At 35.9% G+C, this 23,668-nt stretch overlaps 1 protein-coding gene across 8 annotated transcripts in view; it reads left to right on the forward strand.

Annotated features, from left to right (window-relative positions):
* KIAA0586 (KIAA0586 ortholog) overlaps nt 1-23,668 on the forward strand; it is a 66,460-nt gene that overhangs the window by 8,938 nt on the left and 33,854 nt on the right. For all 8 annotated transcript variants that reach the window (XM_068682413.1, XM_068682417.1, XM_068682420.1 and 5 more), the window contains exons 11-24: nt 1,011-1,052; nt 1,958-2,184; nt 3,177-3,249; nt 3,571-3,831; nt 4,224-4,398; nt 9,714-9,902; nt 10,836-11,023; nt 12,156-12,263; nt 13,501-13,581; nt 19,382-19,578; nt 19,783-19,901; nt 20,517-20,701; nt 22,274-22,433; nt 22,986-23,211. In XM_068682413.1, coding sequence (XP_068538514.1) covers nt 1,011-1,052; nt 1,958-2,184; nt 3,177-3,249; nt 3,571-3,831; nt 4,224-4,398; nt 9,714-9,902; nt 10,836-11,023; nt 12,156-12,263; nt 13,501-13,581; nt 19,382-19,578; nt 19,783-19,901; nt 20,517-20,701; nt 22,274-22,433; nt 22,986-23,211 — 2,231 coding nt within the window. The remainder of the gene's footprint in view (nt 1-1,010; nt 1,053-1,957; nt 2,185-3,176; nt 3,250-3,570; nt 3,832-4,223; nt 4,399-9,713; nt 9,903-10,835; nt 11,024-12,155; nt 12,264-13,500; nt 13,582-19,381; nt 19,579-19,782; nt 19,902-20,516; nt 20,702-22,273; nt 22,434-22,985; nt 23,212-23,668) is intronic.

The raw sequence follows: 23,668 nt of genomic DNA on the forward strand, positions 1-23,668 counted from the left end.
AAGACTGACACTTGTTCACAATGGCATGAAATAGTGGTGTGTTTTTTTGTTGTTGTTGTTGTTGTTTTGTTTGTTTTGTTTTTATGTGGAAGGGATTTGAGCCTGGGTAATGGTGTACTGTAGAGGCACTTACTGACATTCTACCATATATAAGATAGCAGGGAAAAAAAAAAGATTTATTCATTTTCTTCAAAGGTATTTGGGTATTTTCAGTGCTTGTTTTCTGATGGTTCTCTTCCTCTGATGTTAGAGCTAGAGCTGATGTAACAGCTCTATTTGGGAAAGCTTGATGTTCTACTCATGTACTTTAGCATTAGGGATGATTTAAGCTGATTCTCTTTTTTTCATTTCTTTATGTAAAACGTTGCTGTATCTTCAGAAAACATAGCTTAATCTCATTGTGTCTTACAGTATAGTTGATACCCCATTTCACAGATTTTTGTAACATGTTAGTGGATGGCATTTTTAACTTTTCTTATTAGTAAGAGAGCCAATGTCATTTGCCCCTTTTACATCACAAATATCTGCATGTCACTACTCCTAAAAACTTCAGTTGAATAACGTACCCTAGTATAGGCAAAGAACAGGGTGAGACAGGAGAAGGAAAGGTGGGTAAGAAAGAGGGGATGTAAATGGTTTCAATTTTTTTCTTTCTTGAAGAAAAAATGTCACTAGGAAGACAAAGATGACTTCAACAAATGTAGTGTTGAGTCAACTAGGTACTTAGCTAATGACTTCTTTTCATTGCTTGAGATCTGTAGAGTTACAAAATAAATGCTTGGGATGAATGACCACTAGCTTGCCATGAGCAACTGGAAGGTCTGAGGTAAGTGAGATAGGTGGAGATGGAACAGAAGGTGGTGCTCTAACCCAAAAGAAGTGTTTAGTGAGGTTTAAATGTTCACAAGAAATTCATTGTGCCCATTTAAATTGATTGGATATCCACTCTAGATTTTACCTTGACAGCTCTGTCTTTTATGTACATTTCAATATCTCTTCTGTCTTTTTAGGAAGCAGATTTATGGAAATCAGACATGAATGATCTTATTAAGGTATACTTTGAATTTATTTTTTTTAAGAGTATAGTACTGAAACTGTTTTGAATACACTTGCAATGAGATAACACTATGGTAACTATTGCATATCTTTCTTTTTTTAAAAAAAAAAAGTTGCTGTTATGTACAGATGACATTACTCAGAGTAAGATGTAACTTGTTCATTGTCTTATCTTATTCAGTCTTCATGAGCTATCTTGAGGAAATGATGTAGAAGTCAGAAAGTTTCCTCCTCGAACAGGCATGGTGTGGAATGCTAATTTTGCTAATATAATTGCCATTTCATGCTCTGGGTCTAATAAGCAAGTCTACATCATTTTAAGGTTGAATGTGTATCTGTATTTCTTAGATGAAATTCATAAGAATACATAAGTAAAAAGCTGATAGTTGCTTCATTGTTTCTTATGAAAATTAAAAAACACAGGGAGAGAGGATAATAGTGAATGCTAAGGTGTGGTGGTTTGCTCTTAAAACTTACATATATTGCATGGTGCTTCTTGGGACAACGATGCCAAATGAGTGCATATATTTAGTAGTCTTCTGTTTTTTACTATGTTTTTAATTATACTTCACTATTACGTGAATAGATTTCTATGTAGTACGTCCTGCATATATCCAGAGTGCCACCTTTTCACATACTTGCTTTGTTTGCATTGCTTCTCCTAGTTGCTATGTTATAGATTAGCATCTGAGACCTTTAAGTTCTCATCCCACTTGACTTTTAAATGTATTTGCAATCTACTGGACGCTCTTGAGTAATTGAAGCTGCTGATAGAACATGTGGACAGTCTCTCATCTGCTGGGACTTGAACAGATAACAGATTAATAAGAATTCTGATCAGTGTGTAGCAAACTGAATTAAAAGCTCTGATTAAAAGGTAGTGGTTCTGTTTCAATTTCAGTCAAAAAAAACTGCCATTGCGTCTGATCTTCCTGAACATCATCAGCTCGTTAAACCATCCATCCTTCAAAATGTTAAAGCACCAAAATCTCTACTGAGGGAAGCTGAAAGGATTTTGAGAGGAGTTCAAAGCAGTAAAAAAGTTCTTGAAGAAAATTTGGAAGCCATTATTCGCGCAAAAGATGGGGATGCCATGTATTCGTTTATTAATGCCTTGACAACGAACAGGTTAGACCCTATTATACAAAGCTTTGTGTGACTATTCATTCCACGTGCTCACCTTTTATAACCTCTCTTACAAAATTTTCAATTCCATATATTGAAGAACTAGTGCAGTTCCCTGGGGGAAAAAAGTATTTATTGATTGACTCTTCTTAGAAGTCATGATGTGATACTCTTGAACTTGAAATGTTTTTTGAACCTTGTGATGTGAATTGAATTTTTTTGATAGGTACCTGTTACTTCTTTGGATGTTCTGTGCTCCAGAACTTGAAGCTGAATTCTCAGACTGACAACTGGACAAACTGTTCAGCTGTCGGTAGCAGGGACTAAAAAACTCACTTAGCTTTTTGTAGACAAATTTGCAGTAATAGGAAGACAAAAGAATAACATCATCATTCAAAGCTGAAGAGGCTTTGTAAGCCTGTAAATGTTAAAGAATTAGTCATCACACAGCAGATCTTTGTTTTTTGAACTTTTGCTTGTCAGTTGGTAGTCAGTTGTGTTAAATACACGTATTTCAATCAATCATAGTTTTCCAACTGAAATATTGAGGAAGGTGACTCTTCATGTAAAGATCTTTCAGATATGATATCTGCTATAATTATCTTTTAGAGGAAATGATAATCTTTGTCATCTGCTTTTTATCTTTTGAGTAGGAATGTTTTTGTAGTCCTGTTTTACCAACTTCTGATCAAAATAGGAACTGACATGTGGCTTCCACTTGTTCAGAGATCTTTGTAATAATGTTAGTATGTATCAACAGGAGAGTTTTTGTAGGTGGCATCATGTAAGAACAGATTTAGGCTGAGGAAGTTCAGGTAAAGTATGCTCAGTGTCTTTTGGAGGCTGTAGACATGCATAATCCTACTTTCTCTGTGTTCTGGGTTTTTGTTTCTGTCATGTTCCGTAGAAAAGGAACATCTTCTGCTACATTCCCAGGAATGGATCAATGCAATTTAAGAAGCACTGTCCTAAAATATTTCCTTCTTTTATTTCAGAGATATGTTGGAGGAGATTCGTATCAGAAAGACTGTGGATGAGTGGATTAAGGCAATCAGTGCAGAAATCCAGGTATGGCTGGGGAAAAAATCAGTTCAGGTTTCTTGCATCATGCTTTTACATCTCACATTGTTCTTTCATGTTGATAATTAAGCATGATTCATTCACAACTTAAAAACATGAGAAAACTGCTTATAATTACTGGTGTGTAGTTTGCTATAACACAATATTTGCCTCTATTCAAAAACATTCATTGCTTAATGAAAATCACTTGGTCGCAGTTGCTCGCTAACATAAAAAAACAGGCCACTTCTTAGATCTTCAAAGTTATCCACAAACTCCTCTGATAGCCTTGAAGATAAAATCTCCTTTTGCTGTTTGTTTTATCTTTAGGCTGAAATGGTAAGAAATGATATGGAGCAAGTGAAATATGATCAAAAGGTCCCATGGATCAGGAGAGCCTCGAACATGAAGGCTATGAAGACCAATAAAGAAAGTAAATCAAAACCTCAGAAAATTCAAGGATGCTCAACAAAGAAGCTTTTATCTGTAGCTAAGCCATTGCAGAAGCAAGCAGAAGATAAGATGAGCAAACAGAGTTTTAGAACTTACTTTTCTTCTGAAAGTTTGCAGAGGAAGGAAAAAAGGGCAGATGTGAGTTCCCAAGTAATTATTTCCTTCTTAGTAATGATTGCTTTGCTTTAGATTGTAGGATTTGTGTGAAAAAAATGTTTGTTTGTGTGACTAGTAATTTTAAATAAAAACGATGGTCCTGTCCAGTGTTTTTTTTTTCTTGCCAGATTTGTCCTTGCATAACAATGTAGAATTCATTGTTATGTTACAAATTTGGATTATCCAGAACCTGCTATTTCATCTGGCTGTTGGTGTTCTGTATACAGAAGTTTCAATGTGTGCATGCAATGTCTTTTTGCAAAGCTTCTTTCTTTTTTTTATCCCTAGACTTTAGTAACACTACTCTTGTTTTCAAATTTTCCTACATTAAGAACTGTAAACTTTTTGTTTGTTTGTTTGTTTGTTTATGATAGGAACCTGTTGGTCAAAGTGCAGTGGTACAAAATGAAGAGTATCTCAGCCAAGTTTATGGAAAACCAGTTTACCAAGGCCATCGTAGCACGCTTAAAAAAGCACCGTATCTGAGATTCAACTCTCCCTCTCCCAAATCTAAAATTCAAAGACCCAAAGTGATAGAGTGTGTTAGAGGTAAGTGATTCCTGAATGTCAACAATGTGTTCCTTCCCATTTTTTTTCTATTAGGAATTCCTTATATTCCTTGTTATTCCTTCTTTATGTTTCCCTGCTCTTCAATTTAATGCTTAAGCAATTGCAGTAGGGTTATAAGATACGCCTTTCAAAACTAAACAATAACAGCAGGTCTTCAGATTGGTTTGCCATGTACCTCGCTTATTTTGGATTGTCCAATTCATGCTTACACTACTGTGTTCACTAAGTTTAGAAATATATTTATTATTGCACAAGTCTTAAACTGAATTGCTGAAAGTAATTACATGAGTGCCTAGAAGTTCAGTGTGTTGAAAGACTAACCCAGCTTTTGATAAAGGTTAGTGAGGGATGTGTATTTCTTGTGTAAGATTTATCCAGTCATATCATTTAATTGGCTTGACTTAAGTTAAGAAAAGAGTTCAGAGTTAATAAAATTTTGGAGATTTGGAAAATTAAAGAAGCCTGTTATTGCTTTTTCTACCTCTAATATGTGAATTGAAAAATGCAAATTGAAATTGATTGGGATGAAGATGACATCTATTAACCTGAAAAAATTGAAAGATGTTAATTAGAAGCATTGTTTCAGCTCACTAAATAGAGAGAACTCTTCTTTTGTTACTCAAGTCAGATTTAAATGGAGAGTATAACTTTTTTTGTACTAACTTGTTATTTAATTGATGAAGGTTGATAATGAATTTTATTCATTAGTTATGTACAAAGTGTTAAGATCAGAAGATTCTAATTTATAAACCTATTAGGAATGTTTAAATGAAATGAAATGAAATTGTATCTGTCACAGGTAAATGTAGATAAACTTTATGTTAAGTTAGTAGAATTGAATGCATCCTCTAGTAACATTCATCCATTCATTAAAAATAGTCTTTATTTCAGTTTTAAAACAGTTGATATCTTTTTGGAATTTTCTCAGTAACTTTTGTTGAGTCCTTCACAAATCATTAACAGTTTGAAATTGTATATCTTAAATTTGTCTGTTTTAATGGGATCTGTTTTATTTTCCAGTTATCTTTTCAAAACATACTGGTTCTTAATATGGTGATTAAGATTACTCTGTAATAGATCCATCAGAAAAACTAATGTGTAGGATTAAGGGGAGACTTAGAGGTCATTACTACTGTTACTGTTAATAACTAGAGTGCTTGTTATGAAGGATGAAGTTTAATCAGTGAATTTTCTGAAGTGGTTGTACTGTTATTTTCATTATGACTGAAGCAATGGAGGGTAACTACTCTTCTTCTCTATATCTGTACAGAAAAGAGTGTAGTCAGGGTATTAGTTTCCTTTATTGAAAGTTGTTAGGAGGTGGAAAAAAAAAGAGATTGCAATCCTAACACATTGGAGGTAAAAAAGATTGCAAGATACCAACAAAACAGCAAGGATTAGAAAATCTCAGCTAAGAAAACAACAGTGGATTGCAGAAGAAAAAAAAAAAAAGAATTTTAGTAGTTTCTTCTCCCCCGCATCAGAGAGCGAGCAAATTACATGATAAGGGATCATCATCAAGGGAAATATTGTATTAAGTTTAAGAGGCGGTTAAAGTGATAGTGGGCACAATCAAGATTATAGGGTGAGCATCAGTGGAAAAAGAGTGCAGTGTTTGTTAGCTTTCCTATTCACTTCTTGTTCTTGTGCTGACGGTACTCATGCAGGAAAAATACACTTGATGCAGTCTTTACTGCCACATTTTTTAAAAAATAGTGTTTTCATTATAACTGACAAAATATTATATGCTGTATGAAATAAGACATTAATATGACAAAGGCAGCCACTTAACGAGACCATGTTTTTAGATCATAAAAATGTGTGGTATAAAACATTGAATTTATGTCTCTGGAGACTAGCACTGCTATTATTTTTTTCAGTTATGGTGTACATCCATAGTGTCAAATCCTCAGAATAGTACAAGAATCTATTGTTAAGCACAGTGTAGTCTTTAGGTGATTTCCTGGCACTCTTATGACTGCTGTATAACTCGGTTGTGATCCATGAAGAAGAAGCGTTATTGGTAGAAAGTATTTGCAGTTCTCAAAACTCCCTTGAAAATGTGTTGTGTAGTCTTGGTAAAGATCAAAAAGACTTCTGAAAACTTAATTTATTTTAAAATAGGGAAAACTTGGTATATGAAAACTACTAGTCCTGTTGCTTTTGATTTGACCTCTCTTGAAAGATCTGCCTTGTTTTTGGAAATGACAGGGTGCTCATTTGAAGGATCAGTATGATATATCACTCTTTTTGACTCTACTGGCAGTGCTGCACACCTGTAATTTAGTTTATTCTGTGCATACATTTTTGAATAAAATGTGTGTTACTAAGCACTTAGTAACCTTATAGTTAATGCTACACTACAGTGACCTCAAGATTTGGACTGAGAACAGACACTCCTTTAAAAATATTGAATCAGCAGTTCTACTTTTGCTGAGTCCTGGATGACATTTTTCATCTTGATTTATAGTGTTCTTGTCTTTTGGAGGTCACAACCTTTCCAGGGAGCCCAATCTCATCATTTCAGAAACAATACCTCGTGAAGAGACAGGACAAGTGTGTTGGGTGTTGTCCCCACATCCCTGCCTACACCCCCACATAAATCCAATTATGCTAAGAAGTAGTTCATTTGATCTTTTGACACTAAGGATGTCCTACTGCTGGCATGTTTAATTTGGTAGTGGCGGTGAAATTTAAAGGTACAAATTGCATGCAGTTGTAATAAGCTGTTGCTGTGCTTTAGCTTGTTTTCTGTTGGAGACGAATAGTAAATGAAAGAGAAAACTACCTACTGGATCCATGCTGCATTTAATCTTCCAGGTCTCCTGAATGTGGCAAATAGAGTTTAAAAGGTATTTGCTTGAAAACAGAATGAACTCTGGATAGCCTTTACCCAAAGTAATACTGTTCCAAGTCATTAAGTCATACTACAGCGGTGCAGCCACACGTGTGTTTGCAATAATAAAGCCATCATAAAAATCACTTCTCCATTTCACATCAGACATTTCAAATTTCACATCACTTCTCCATTTCACTGCAGTTACAGAAAACTGCATTTATTTTATTTGCTGTCAAGATGCAAAATAAGGCACCCTTGTATCCTTATCTGAGGGAAGAAAGGAAGAAGCTGGAATTTCTTTTGGCGTATCATTTACAACAATAGTGCTCCTATGAATATGTAACCTATTTCCAAATTTTCTAACTTTGATGGCTTTAGGCTGAGGTCAGCCTTTGTTTTGATACCAGCAGTTCTTGTCTTTGACTTTTATATGACAGTTGGTCGGGTTGCTTAACTTTTGTGCTCTCCTGCATCTTGCTAATAAAAGGGAAAAGTAATACTTCAGTGTTCTACATGAGTCTCATGATGACAAAACTGTTGGATGTTTGTGTGGACTGCTATTCTGAAAGAGGCAGTTACGGCAGGGAAGTATAACTAATAAAATTAGAAACAGATCCCTACTCCTCTATAATAGGAGTGTAAATAAAACGAAACAAAATTGAGTAAGCACTTTAAAGCATGAGGTTCTTTAAAAAGCCTTGCATGTATTAGACATGGTTAGTTTCTGCCTTCATGGAATTGCACCCAGAGATTCCCTTCCTAGCCTTGATGTACCAGGTGATAAAAGGCTTTAAAATAATTGCAAGTAGTTGGCCTTGAGCTTGATTGGCTGGAAGATCCAGACTTATTAAATGACTCTTTTTTGTTAGAGCAGTCCACTGAGCTTGTTTTAAATTACTGTTAGAATAAGGATGTTTATTTAAGACTGAAATGGCCATCTGGAGAGCCTCTTTTCAGTCATTTTATAACTTTCTCAACCATTTTCTTTGCAAATAAACTGTAGTGACTAGTGCTGTAGTGCTTGGCTTCTTCTGGAAAGTTAGGAAAAAAATCCAGCTATTCACACTTTAATGAGCAAGGGAGAATTTCTTAGAGGAAAAAAAAAAAGCTGGAGTTGTTTTCTTGCATAATTCGAACTAATAAATATATGTAAACACCACTTTTTTAAAACTAAGTTTAATTAAATGTCTAGTTTCTGCCCAGTGCAAATAAACTTTTCAGGGGGAAATGAAAAGTTGAAAGCAATTAAAATGAGGTGCTGCGTGTATACAGTACTTAATCATTCTTACTGTGAGAACCTTGTTTTTACAAGTTGGCGGTATTACAGATACGTTGCCAATTTCTGTTTTTACTCAAAAGTTCAAGGCCAGGGGAGACTGTTAGATCATGTAGTACGACCTCTCCTAAATCACAAGCCACTGAACTGTATCTATTTATGTTACCGAGTCCAGTAATTTGTCTTTGACTAAAGAATGATTTTTCTGGCTAATCTATGCTTGAAGAAAGGCATGTGTGCATCATTTAAAGACATGAGAAATTCTGCCCTTAATTACTTCTTCCCGTGGCTAGAAGTAACCTTACAGTTCAAAAGTAAATGGGACACTTTAAATTTAGTACCTGATTTGTAGTGAGCGTTTGAATTCAGTTTACAGCTTCTTCAGATTCCAGTTGATTTCGCTAAAAAAAAAAAAAAGTCTTTTAATGCCCAGTCTATTTTAATATTTATAGAGATACAGGGTTAGAAATGAACGCCGTGTTGTCATAGATGGAAGTCATCTGCTCCACCTTACTTCTGTCTTGTTGAGATATCTGAGGACTACGTTTATCCACTTGACCACAACATTGTATTGTGATTTCTCGTTGCTTTGCTTATCCAACATGACCTTAAAACCTTTCTCAGTGACACTTCTTTCTAATCTGCATTTTCTGATTGACAAGTTACAAGTTGCTGTTCTTGTTTGTACGCTTATAACCCATAATCTTTGTGCACTAGAAGGCCACTCTTTGGGGTGGATTGGCTTAATTCTGTGTCTGCGTTCTTAAAAGTCACATTATCAATCTTTATTATCCCTAAATGTTGACTTTTATTATTCAAGTAATTAGAAATCTATTAAGTATGAACAAAGCTAAAAAGTGTTTATTGACGTGTTAACTGGTCATTTATACACGAAGGGTGATGATTAGTAACAACAAAGGTCTAAGATATTTTGTATCTATCTATGTAAAACAGATTTAGCTACTCAAAAATTATAATTTTAACTCATTTACTACTGCCAATACTAAGATACCTGACATAGCACCATTAGATTCTGCCCTTCTAGTCTTGCACCCTCATTCCCTCCATATTCCACAGCAAAAATTTGGAGCTGTTTCAGCTGAAGGGTTATTTTAGTAGTGTGTGATGTTACTGTGTTCGGACATGCATTGATCTGTGCAATTTATCTGGCTGTTACAGGTACAAAGGTAAAGTCAGCAAGAACGCAGACTTGTTCTCATGCACAGAAGGTAGTAACCAGTCCCAAAACCCAGCATCCTTTATATGCACTTACTCAAGAAAATCAATATCTTTTTAGTCCAAATAAAGATGTAGCAGCTGCCTGTGGTCCACTTGAAGGTCACCTAATTCCTATGGCTATTCCACTAGGTAAGAGCAAATAACCTGTAAAAGGGATGTGTGTAGGTTAATATGTGCTATTTTGTGGAAATGCAACTTCCATCTTCTCAAGTCAGTGATTTGCCCTGGGTGAGGGCAAATATAGTGGGATTTACATCTGCCTTTCTTGTGGGAAGTGTTTGTGGGAGAACATTTGAAATGTGCTGGTTCTTTTAATTCTTCATGCTGGATATCTGGCTACACCCTGGCTGAGGTGTATATTATTTGTATAGCTGTAGATACTTTCCTCAGTATGCTTTCAATTTCTAGGGCTCATATTCTGGCTTTAAGTTTGTTATCTATGTAAGTAGGAACTTAAACATTAGGGCTTGAATTCAACATTTACCATGACTTCAGCCCAACAATTTCTGCCAAAACAGACTAATTAATTTTCATGGCTTCTGTATTTTTGGACTTCCAGTAGAATCTCTTTACAGGCCTTGTTTCAGGAAAGGTTACTATTATGTTAGCATTTAAAGATGATAGTTATTAAATAAAAAAGTAAGGGAGTCTCAAATCAAAATTTGATAGATACTAAGTGTAATTGCATTTTGAATATAGTTAACAAAATGTGCGGGGAGGAGGAGCATGGTATGTAATTTTTGACTGACAAAAACAGTGTAGTTATTCTTATTTTCAACAATAGGTGTCACCCTAGTCAAGTAAACTGAATAGCTGCAAAAAATGGCTGTGGCAAGTTTACAGTTTTTGCTCAGAAAGTCGTAAATTTACTTGGTGAAGCATAGTGCGTTAATCAGCGGTAATGCGTAAAATACAGGCTTGTTTTGTAATTGTGCATGAGATCTTAGTCTGTTTCATGTAAAACACTGACAATTTAATTTTACTTAGTTTATTAATTTACAGATTTGTTTTAAAGATTTTTATTTGTAAATATATATAAACATTTTTGAAAACTTTTCTTAGGTCAAACCCAAATTAGTGACATCTCCCTGCAGCCTGCTGGAGTAGTTATAGGTAAACCCCATCCTGTTACAGTTATGACATCTCTTCCTCAAGTACCACCAAAGCCTCCAGTTGAGATAAAAAAGCCAAACATAGCTGTGATAGAGATGAGATCAGAGAAAAAGGATCCACCTCAGTTGTCTGTGCAGGTATGTATCAAGAGTGATGGTTATTTGTTTATTTTAATAAATAAGTGCTAAATAAAGACAGTCTCATCCACCAGTAACTTACTTTGACATCAGTGGCTGATTTTTCTGTAAGCATTTGAAATGTGCAGAATGGAGGGACCAACAAGTTGTCACATCTTAACAACTATTTAACCAAAATAGAATAACTGTTTCTTTTGTAAGTCAGCTATGTATTTGTAAAATAGTTCTATGTCATGTAATATTTCACTTTTTTTTTTTTTTAATAAGACTTTCTAGCCAGAACAAACTTTGAATAAAAAAGTATTAATATAAATGACAATTTTCTTGGAAGGGTAGTTTGACCTTTAAGACTTCCTTCTCAAGCATGATATTCAACCCAGGAATTTCACTCCTGATTAATCAACCATTGAAGTCCTTACCTGTCTTTTTGTATTTTCACATAAGTCTGTTGTCAAGAAAGTTCATGTTTCTTACATGTTGAGTATCTTGGATTCAAATTGTAGAGAATATATACATGCCTACCTGCACCTTTCAGGTACAAGTGATACAATGATACATAGAACTAAAGCTAAATACAGGCATGGGTTTGTCCCCTTACCGTATCACGGGATTCCACTCACACACCTTTTTCCTGTTGTTCTTCAATGGGTACAGTGATTTTCCCCCCACACTCCCCTAAAGAATTAAGCAAGTATTTATAATTTATATTTTTGTTCTCCAAAAAAAAAGTTTTGATGCTGTAATGGACATGCCTTTATTGCAAGATACATTGTAATAGAATTATCCCTTTATCTTACCATACCAGATATATGACAATATGAAGCCAACAACCATCCTTACACAGCGTCTTGTAGACCAAATGAAATAAATTGCACGGCAAATGCACGTGCTATATGGATAGTTATATTTATCTGTCATAACATGCAAGACATGCATCAGGGAATTAGATAACAGAAGAAATCAGGTAGCATGACAAAAAAGGATATTTCTGGGGCTAGGTTGTTGGTTTTGTTTTTTGTGACTTAGTAGCAAGAGGAAGATAATATAAAAGAAGTGGAAGAATATAAGAAGTTCGACAATAGAAGCTGAGCTAATACATAGTTTTTCAGACTGGTTATTTGTTCTGTCCTAGGTGTTACCAAATGTAGATATTGACAGTATTTCAAGTGGCAGTGGCAGTGTAGACCATGTGCTTCCAGGCTCCGAACCTGCACTTCCTCCTGTTGATGCTGTAATCCAGGTATTGATTGGTCTAATGAGTGTGTGAGTTTAATTTTGTTAAAAAAAGAAAAATCAGTCAATTATGTTAAATTTCTGCAACATTGTCTTATATTTTGTTTTAGGTAGAGAAATTAGGAAATTCCAGTTCCAGGAAACATGGAGCAGTTATTTTTGAAGCATTTAGCATGAGGAATTTGTTTAAGAAAATGAAGAACTGTAGCAGGATGCTCTTCCAAGATTAAATAATCGCTATTGTGAAAATCTGTGCCTTGTTAAGAGCTGTAATTGCTTATTGGCCAATGTAATGTCTGTCTTATACTGGCTTCAGGGGTTTTGCACAAAGACTGAGGATGTTCTTCATTCCTCTGTCTGTTCCTTGGCCATATTTGAGTGGTTAGTGACATGCATGCGTAGCTTATCATTGGTATTCTATGTGTGGGCAGGTGACACAACATGGTTAGGCCACGGAGCTGGCTGCTTCCTTCCGTTCTCTTTCCACATACCTTTTCTAAAGTGTTTTAAATATAATCTAAGCAGTAACAAAGGCTTTTGTTCAACTAAAATATTTACTGCATTGTTTTGCAAGATAAGGTTGTAAACTAAGGCACATATTTGCAGGGTGGCACGTCTCCAGTGGACATCTGTCTTGTCCATCTCACAGACTGGACAGTGTGAATCGAAGAAAGCACGGAGATGTACTGGTTGTGTCTGTTTAGTTATTGTACCTTCTGCTTTCTCTGTGTCTCAGATGCCATTTTGGCTTAAGGAGCTAGGTCCTCTGGAGTCCTGTGGTCGTGATTTTCACAGGATAACACAGAGACCAGTGGCAAAAATAACATGGTCATTTTTAAATTTAATTATTAATGTGCACTGTAAAAATTGTACATAAGCAAATTGCTTAAGACACTTTCAGATTTTTGCATGCTATGTTTTGCAGTGGTTTGTGTTACTGATTTTTTTTACTAACATTTATAGGTATTGCCCTAGAGCTTTTGATGGTGAGACGCTCCATTAGATTCAGTACCAGTAAGGTTTAGTTGTCAGCATACAACAAGGAGCTATAATAAGCTCTCTTTATGCTATGCAAAGAAATTTCTCGTAACTTTTTAAGATAGATAAAGCACTTTTCCTGGATTCAGGCTGTTGACAAGACTGACAATTTAACTGCATTCTCGGCATGAAGTTTTTCCTGCTAATGCATTTCTTTCTTTTCCGCCAACATGAGATACTTAATAATTTCCATCTGTCTTTTTAAGACTCCAGAAGATTTACATAGTGAGGAAGAAGACACAAAGTTTCCAGGAACAAATTTAATTGATGTTACCAATGGTATGCAGGTAATTATATTGCAAAGATGTCCTTTCATTTTAAATGTTTTTCTGTTTGCTTTATATTATTCTATCATAATGGAAAATACAGTTTAGAAAATTAGTTTGCTTTATGAGCAACTTTAAAAATACCCATTGTGAGCAATACTGAACTGTTCACAGTGCTATAAATAATATCACAAATTCCTGCATGTTAGTGAAGGACCTTTGAAAAAATTACATTAAAAAGTTAAAATTAACTTTTATTTATATGTGTTAGAATGCACTAGAAATAGAAGTAGTCCTCTAAAATCAGTGGTGATTATAGCACTTAGATTTCACAGTTTCAAGCTCTAAATGTAATACACATATAAGAGGCTCTTAGAGATTTTAAGTGAGATGATGGAAACTTTTAAAATGCGAAAGCGTTTTCTGAGGTTCCCATTTTAGAAAATTTTAGTATAAAACAATTTGTATGTGTTTTGGAGGTCCTAAAATGCTGTGATATAATATCTCATTTCAGTCAGAAATTATTTTAATGCCTTTTTTAAGTGATACACATATATAACATGTACTACTTACCTCATTGGGCCCATTAAGAGATGACAAGATTCTGGTTTGCTCGATGTCCTGTCTTGTTAGGATGTCTGTGCGTATTTAACAGCGTTGATGTTTCTTGAATATGATGGCATGGATTTATTGGAGATATTCTTTTGCAGTTCAGTCTCTTTAGGTAACAACTACTCTGCTTGTCAGTCAGAGTGGGGGCTGACAAACACTCGAGTTTGGTGAACCAGGCTGTATTTCACTTTTCTGGATTAAGAGCACAAGCAGAAACTCAATGGTAGCTGAGAAAGGCTGCCTCAGAAGGCAGCAAGATGCTCTTACCCAGCTCTTGTGTATTATCTTGCCTCTGTGGAAGATAGCAGCTTTTGTCTCCTGCTGTGTTTAAGTCTAAGTCAAGTCATCAGGAGCTTGAAAATTTGGTCTTTTGCTAGTATCCTACTGAAGTGATTTTTCCTCTTTCTGGTGAGATAGACTTGTCCTGTTCTAGTCAAAATGTACCCCAGTTGTTTTTGTTGTTTAAACCTGTTCTATGTGCTCCTGACCCCAGGATTAGAGCATACATTAAATATTAACTCTGTAGCCTACAGGTGACTACAGTTGATTTTATTTTAAATATTAATTTATCATTTAAACTTCTCAGTTAGTTAAAACATTTTAAAGGCGTAGTTTTTCTTTCCAAGGTGGGGAAATGACTTATTTTTTTTATTCCAACATTACATATATTATTGGAGGGGAGGAACCGAATCTATTTGGACAAGTTTCTCTTTTTAACACAGAAAAGATCTTTAAGAAATCACAGAACAGCTGGGGTTGGAAGGGACTTCTGAAGATCATGTGGTCCAACCCCCCTGCCCAGCAGGATCACACAGAGCACATTGTGCAGGATGGCTTCCAGGCAGGTTTTGAATATCTCCAGAAAAGGAGACTGCGCAACCTCTCTGGGCAGCCTGTCCCAGTGCTGTCACCTCACAGTAAAGAGGTGTCCCCTCATTTTGAGCCGGGACCTCCTGTGCTTCAGTTTGTGCCTGTTGCCTCTTGTCCTCTTGCTGGGCACAAGTCCCACACAGTTTTTTAATGTGAATAACAGTTATTTGTTCTTTATTTTTTCATTTTTCTCCTGGATTGCTTTTATCTTTTATTTTTGGCAATGGGATATATTTTAACCACAATACTGAAAAATGTTCCAAGTGAAACATGTTTGGCCTATGCCCATACAGACAATGTTCTTAAAAATGTGAAAACATAAAATCAACCTCTGGAGTGGCAGGAATACTTAAAACAACAAAAGAAAGCCTCTTTTATAACAATAACTTCGATTCAGATGCATGAAAGAATGCGCACGAAGTGCTATATGGGAAAATAACTTACTGTTGTCTCCTCCCCTCCCTCTTTATGGAAGCTTAATTCTGTTAGAATGGAAGAGAGTATATATTTGCATGAATTTTTATTAATTTTTTTTTTTTTTTACAATGGTGGTTGTCACAAAAAAGCTTTAGGACCTTGGCCAAGGCATTTCCCTTTCCTAAGCTTTGCTTTACTTTTCCAGCCAGAAGGTACACACATCCAAGAGCTGCTTAGGTGCTGAAATGCCGGTTGTTAGGGGATGCCAAGTGGGACAGCCTGAGAAAAGGAAGGCTTCTGCAGTGCCTGTTCCCAGGTCCAACCTGTAAAGAGACTGATCATGTATTGCCAATAGGCACGCGCACAAACACAGGTGTGTGATACACAAGTGCACATATCCAAGCACACACGGGTGGCTGCACAGATCAGCACTCAGGCAGCACCACCGGGCTGATCCCATTCCCCTTTCTAGCAGCTCAGGGTGGACTGATTGTAACTCCTCTAATGTGTGCACACACCTGCATTACCTGGTTCCCAAACTGTTTGTCCTGCTTGGTGGCTGTTTTGGCTTGGTACTTGCTGGTGCTCACTGCTGGCGCCAGAAGCACTCAGGCCCCAGGACCTGGGGGCTGACTCCAGTTGCTGGTACTTTGACCTCCTTATATTCACACATAATGGAAAGCTCCTTTCTGGTTCTTTCTGGTAAACAACGCACAAGAGGTTTTGTACTGTCCCAAAATATTCTTCCCTACATCCTTCAGGAATTCTTCTCCCTACTCTCCCAGATCATTCCCATGGAGCCTTAAAAGATCTCTGGAGGGTTGTTCCAGTGGCTGGGTTTCACACCTGGACACTGGGGCTGATTCCTCTCCTGCAATAGCCCTGGTAAGGGGTGCTTGGTTCTTGTAGGCAGATGCACTGTGTCCCAGCTTGTAAAATGCAAGTCCTGCCACAGGCAACAATGATGGATGTGTGTTGTTTCCCCATTGGGACCTTGCCATCTGTGTCTAAAGACCCTGAATTACAGTTTCCAAAGCAGTTGACTTGGGTCCTCTAATTTCATAATAAAACAAATCACCTATGGAATAAAGCAGAAAGGGTTGTTACAGCTTTGCTTTACCCACTTCTTTATTTTTAACCAATTGTACCTACAGGAGTTATTCAGACTGTCTGCACAGAAGAGATTTCATAATGCCAACCCTTGCCTGGACACTGTCTTATTCCAGAGTGTGATACTTGTTCAGTTAACGCGTGCCCCAAATGGACTTACAGATTTATTGAGTCTATTCTCCAAAGCATGAGCAGCCACAACTGGCAATAACTTTAACAAGTTTACAAGGCTTTTACATCAGGCAGACATCTTGCTCTTCCTAAACATGCCCTAATTGCAAGGTGAGGACTTACTTCTCAGTATTTTCACTTGAATACCGCCCCACAATGCCTAACCTGCAGAGATCATAAAATCATGGAACAGCTCACCTTGGAAGGGACCTTTAAGATCATCCAGTTCCAACCCCCCACCATAGGCAGGGATGCCACCCACTACTAGATCAGGTTGCTCACGGCTTCATCCAACCTAGTCTTGAACACCTCCAGGGATGGATCAGAGTAAACATATTCACCTTAACCCTGGTTTTCAATAAATGCTCTGTGGGACAGTGCAATTTTGATTATTCAGACGGGTAACTCTTCAGGTAGAAGTTCACAGATGGCACCTGCAGTGCAATCTCACCTTGCTGGGAGACTTGCTTTAGAAACCCGTGACTAAGTTTTGGAGAGCTTTTATAAGGGACTACACGTATACATGCTTGGTAACAGAACAAAATTAATCCATACTACATAATCATCTCAAACATTTGTTTTAATTATCTGAATGTAATTTGGGAAATATCATTTAAGCTTGATACTTTGTGAGAAGGTATAGTGATTAATATTCCAATCGTATCTGAAAGACTTTCTAATTTATGCCATATTTTGATTGGGAATTGTGATAGATATTTTCAACAGTCTCCAGGGAGTTAAAATGCAGACTTGAGTGCAGATTATTCAGGATTGGTCTACAAGGTGATATATGTGCATGTTCAATCTCTATAATTAAATGCTGATTTCTTTCATTTTTTTAAAATTTCAGCAGAGATCATATATCACCCCCATGTAAATATAACCTTCTTTTGGATTTGTATGCCATTAAACATAACATATTTTGTGCTCATAATTTAGAAATGCAGGAGAACTGCGAAAGTTTGTCAGAAGTTACTAATTATATGCAAGATTTATTGTATGTACTTGGTTTATTTAATCCAGATGTTTGCATCTTGCATACTTTCAGAAAAGATTATATTAAATAGGCAACATCAAAGAAAATTTATGGAGTAGTGCAGTCAGAAGAAAATGCATAATGAAACACTGGGCAAAGACATCTTTACGTTTGCTGTCAGAATGAGTTATGGTTATGAATACATACATGCTAACAGAATGAACTGCTTATCTGCTTGCAAGTCATCCAGTGCCATTCTGAGTTTAACTTTACTGTCTTCTTTTTGAATGAATGCACAGAATGACTGTGAGATCTTTGTTTGCGATTCTCCAAATATACATATTCTGTTTTGTCTGCTTTGTAAGTTACAGCTTTTATATGAAAAAAATATTACTCTCTAAACTCGTTAAAGATCCAGAAGCTCTCCAGTAGCTATTTGTTGTAATACTTGTCATGGAAATCTGTCTGACCTTTCAGTTTTAAAGTATGTTAAGGTAGGAGAGGAGCAATTTAATGCTGGATTGGGGAAAGAGAGAGGAAACTGTTAGTCATTTTTTTCTCTTCTCTCTTTTCTTTTCATGTTAAGTACTTTATTTAATTTTTTATTGGTTAAAGGTAAATTTATTTTGTATAACGGAAAAGAAAACCTTTTTTTCCTTTGTGTGTTGGAGATCATTCTTAATAAATGTAGATTTATTAAGATGTAGTCTTTTTATGCACCATAATACACTTTTCACTCATAATTTGGGGCTCAGCTCTTCATCTCCTTTTAGCATGCCCAACCTTCATAGAGAATTATTTTAGTTTTTGAGATGTTTGCTTCTAATTTTATGAGAGATGGATAAAGGTTCTCATACATCAGGGGACACTCAGTACAATATGATGGATTTAGGTGACTGTGCTTTTTGGGACCTAATGCTTTCTGTGCACACAGGAGGAAAAAGGAGGGTGATATCTGGGGAAACACAATTTAATGAGCAGAGAGTCGTACATTAAGGTTAAATTGAAAACGTCTCTTGTGAATTTGTTGCCCAGAAATGTCTTCTAACTTGTTAGCAATCTAAGTTAGCTTAACTGTAAACATATATGGAACATACGTATAAATTATTAATGTCTGGCTTCAGTGATGGCAACTTTATTAGAGTTTTGAATGATTGCACGCTTGTTCTGCACACTTCTGGCAACGTATCTTTCAGCCAGAAGGCCAGAAAGTTTAATTTTTAAAAACAAATCAAAACAACAAAACCCAGCAACAAAACCCACTAATTCAGCAAGTAACTGTAAAAAGTTTCCTAAGCTCTTTTTTTTTTTTTTAAGGAGGTGTATTTCTCAAATATGTATTTCAAAAAAAACCCAGAGTTATGTCATGAGTTAATTAATCCCATATTAATACTACCATTGGCTCCCTGCCCTGTGTGAGAAATAAAAGCCAAATCATGTTATTTTACCCAGCAGTTCTTATACATAACCTTATACCTCTGCAGATTTATGATTTGCTAGGTTTAGAATCATGTGAATTAACTGCAACATAATAAGAAGGGAGAACGTAGTTTGTGTTCTACGATATGCACACAACTGTTTCTTGAGGAAAAAAATCTGATGGTTACCTCACTGACATTGTCTTCCAAAAATACATTATAATTTAATTTGCTGATTATTTTTTAGGATGAGGAAGAGGAGAGGGATGAAATTCCAGAATTCACTGAGCCTGTTCTAGAGCTTAATGGACATTTTAAAGTTGCCTCGCCAACATACAGTGGTCCTGTGTTTCCTCCAGTGGCTTCTGCTCCTCAGCAGTCTTCTGATGTTTTGGATGAACTGATTGAAAGGAGAGAAACTATAGAAAACAGGTTGATAAATTGGTGAGTTGCAGTGTAACAAAATATCAGGAGAATATGTATGAAAGAAGAAACAAATCTGTAAGAATACTTTCCCTTTTTTCCTTCCTTCTCTTCCCTTCTCCTCTTTTCTTTGAACTTCCTTATATTTTGTGACAAGAATACTGTTTTGTATCCTTTTAGGTGTCTTGATGGTTACTGATAGTTACACACATTTTATTTTCGTAGGGTGGAACAAGAAATAATGGCAAAAATTATCAGTGAGATGTACCCAGTTCAGAAAGAAACAGTGCCCAGTGTTAGCACATCAGAGGGGGAAGACAGTGAGAGTGTAACCTCTGACATTGGTAAGTAGGAGTTAATGTTCTCAGAGGATGGATTTTCTCAAGCATAGGCTAATTTTAACAAGTTCTCTAGATAGCTGTGCTCAAAAGCAGATTATGCTGTACCAGTGAAACTCTTATTATACAAAACAGCATGCTTTAATTTGAGACTGAGCAAGTGTTACAGGGCCACTGAAATTAAAAAACAAAACAACAACATAAAACACACAAAATGCACAAATAATTGTGCAAAAATTGGTCATCTAAATTAGATTTTGCATGTGCATAGCATTTTGCTAAGCCTGTAATGCTTCTTTGCTTTTCTTTTTTTTTTAATAGATACATCAAAAAAAAGTGATCATCTTATAAAAATGTGATAATGAGAGAAAATAAATCTTATAAAAATGTGATAACAAGAGATAAATGTATTTTTCCTATGATGTCACTGCTATTCACTGGCTTCTATTGTGACCCTGATTTGATTCTCTACTGTTGTTTCTTTTGTCTATAAAGTACAAAAATCACTTTCTTCAAAGGAATGTTTAAAAGTTCATAGGGGATATAATGCATGGCTGTGGTATAGTACACAAGTTTAAAAACTGATGCCTGTGTGTGTGCCTTGTGTTCCTTCATTTTCAGTTCAAGTTGCAGGTGGTGGAGGTTTTCAACTCTTTGTCGATGCTGGTGTACCAGTGGACTCAGAAATGATTAGCCATTTTGTAAACGAAGCTCTCAGTGAGACAATTGAGACCATGCTGGGTAACAGGCAGGCTCAGAAAGCAGTTGCTGCTACAAATATTGTTCCAAGTACAGCAATTACAACGGTAAGAGTGTTTTATTTAAATTCTCCTACTGAAGTTCATAGAATCATAAGGGTTGGAAAAGACCTCCAAGTTCATCTGGTCCAACCATCACCCACTAAACCATCTCCTAAGGGGTAGTTTCTTGGTAGGATGGTGGTTCTAATATGTACAAAAAAAGACTGAAGCTGAGCATGTGTGATTTGCATTTTCTGATTGTTCCTTATCATACCCCAACAAGCAACAAGACAAAACCTTCCTTGCTTTGTTGAATATAACATAGCTATGTTACTTCCTTGCAAAGCTGCAAAAATAAAAAATAAACTGATCTGATTGATATTTTTGGTCTTATGGGCTGGCAGCCTGTAGTGAATATACGTAAAAATAAGTTTTAATTCTTTCTAATGTTTAAGTTCAGTAGTTTTTAGTAAGCACTTAAATGATTAGTAGAGCTTCCTGTAATACAGAATAATTTTCTGTGTTCCCTTTGATAACCAAATGACAGCTGTCTCTTATTTTGATAACAGCATGGCTGTGCTACAATCCAGTGTTGTATAAGGTCTGCATTCAAAAGGCTCTTTCTTTATGGATGCATTCAAAAGGCTCTTCCATTATGGATTAAAGAGGGCTGTTCTTTGGATCTTGTTCTTCTGATATTTAGAAACCTCTCCCCCCTCATTACCATTCTTAATTAATTAATGGCCCTTTTAAGTCTTCCTGTTTCAGTACCAACTTAAACTGAAATGTCCTTAAGTGAAATGGTTGTTTTGGTTGTTTTCTCTTTACTATATATATTCATTTACTTACTTCTAGTGATTAGTTTTGTCCTTTTTGGCCTTTGATTAGGTTAAATAAAGCAGTCATCCATACAGATTTTGTTTTTCAACACTTACCGATGGGCAATGCTTCTGTGTTTTCTGATTATCTCATTTTTCTGATTATCTCATTTTCTTTATGAAATATCAGAAAACAGGACTGGAAAAAAAACTGGAGAGATCCATCAGGTTCCTCCATAGCAGGCGTAATGAGAACCAACAGCATACTTGCTTGTCAGATTCATCTCCATCACTGTTGTTTTTTATTTTTTTATTTTATTTTATTTATTTATTTAAAAAAAGAAAAAAAGATAACATCACAACTCTTCCCTTGCTTATTTTAGTGCTTCACAGTTTTGGCTGTTGCATTGTTTGTAATCTTACCTTTAACTGATTTCTCTTGTGGTAAATATATTATATTAATTCAATTTTGTCCATGTAAAGATGTATTTTCTTACTGAACATTGTATCAAATGCTTTCTTAAAATTCATATAAGATAATTTACTGTTTTTTGTTTTGTTTTGTTTGTAAATTTATTTTGTCCAGGCAAGCAATTTAGCCTGGTGCAACTTTATGTTTAGATGGAGGAGTTAGATCTGTGAAGCACGTGTCTTAAGCAGACTGCTCCTGTTTTGTGATAACTTCTCTCTCTCTCCCTCTCTCCCTTCCTTTCCCCTCCCTCACCCTGTGCTAACTCTAGGGATACTGGAAGATGGGAGTTTTGCATTGAGATAGCAATTTCATTACTTTTTTTTATTATTATTTCTTTTTTTCCCACAGGAGTCTCTTGTGCCTACTCCATTGCCAACACCCCAGGCCACACCACCACAAACCCCACCTTCAGAAAAAGAATTGCCTCCAGTCAAAACTCCGGAGTCTTCTCCATCTATTACAGAAATTGGTGGAGATGTTCATGGACAAGAAAAAATGAAAGAAGCAGGTAGTGAAAATAACAATTGAACTTTAGAAGGAGCAAATATGCTTTAATCTACTGCCTTTAATTTTCTTCTTCAAAGACGTGTTATCTCTCAGGATAAACATTCTTGAGGCTATGATTCAAGTGGGGACTCATGTAATACAAAAATTATGAGCTAATTTGTATAAAAAGCAAACATCTATCTGGTAACCGTTCTGTTTTCAAACTTAATGCACATTGCTACACTGTATGATTTCCACTCCCCTAGTCCCCCCACCTTTCACATTAGAAAAATATCTGTCTTTTGCTCTTTCCTGTGTTCCTAGTGTTATTTGAGCCAAATTTACACTCTTCAAGTAAAGCAGCTTAGTTTTTAAAATGCAAAGCAGTTTCCCTTATTAAAGGAAGTAAACAATTGAGATTTTATTATAGCTCTTTCAAATGCCACCACCATACTTAAAAGAAACTAGTTTTAATCTAGTCTCATCTCCATAACTATCAAACAGATACCACAAACATTACAAGTGCTACTTCCTGCTTTCCTTTCTGATCTGAAATTTGGCTTCACACATGCAGGAACTGATACTCCAGCTGCTGCTAGTCTTGTTGGCACACCTGTGATCACTCCTATCAATACACCTCCTAGAATAGCCACGCCAAGCTCTCCTGCCTCAGAGGGGGTCTCTGAAGCTGCAAAAATGGGGAAACCAAAGCCTCCAAACCCATGGGATGATGCAGAGCTTCCTCTGGAAGAAGAGAAACCCAGTCCTGTAGCTGAAGAACCACTCCATCCCAGGGCTGTGTGAGTTTAACAGACTACATGGTTTTCTTGTTTATTAAGAAATAAATATATCCTCAAAAAGCCAGTAGACAGAACTACTCAAAATATATTTAAGGAGGCATTGAGATAAACCAGCATTTTTTTTCTGAAATACTTAACTTATATTTTGGGAAAAATGTAAAATCAGGACTTTTCTCAGAATGTGGATGTCCTTATACACTGTCACGCTAAACATGAAACTGATGGTGTTACACGTCAGTAATAAATGTAGTGACAATTAAAAACTGTATTATTAGCATCTTTTCTTTTCTATTGCCTCAACGGGAATGCACGTGGTAATTTTTATTTATAGCTAGAAATTCATTAATGTTATTTAGGCATGTTGATTCTTGGACTAGACTGTAAAGTGCTGTGCTCTTCCATTTGAAAATAATACTTGCAAATTAATTTCTTTTCAATATTAATATAAGTTTTTACT

The sequence above is a fragment of the Anas acuta genome, chromosome 5 (assembly GCF_963932015.1).
Source record: "Anas acuta chromosome 5, bAnaAcu1.1, whole genome shotgun sequence".
In the NCBI taxonomy this organism is placed as follows: Eukaryota; Metazoa; Chordata; class Aves; order Anseriformes; family Anatidae; genus Anas; species Anas acuta.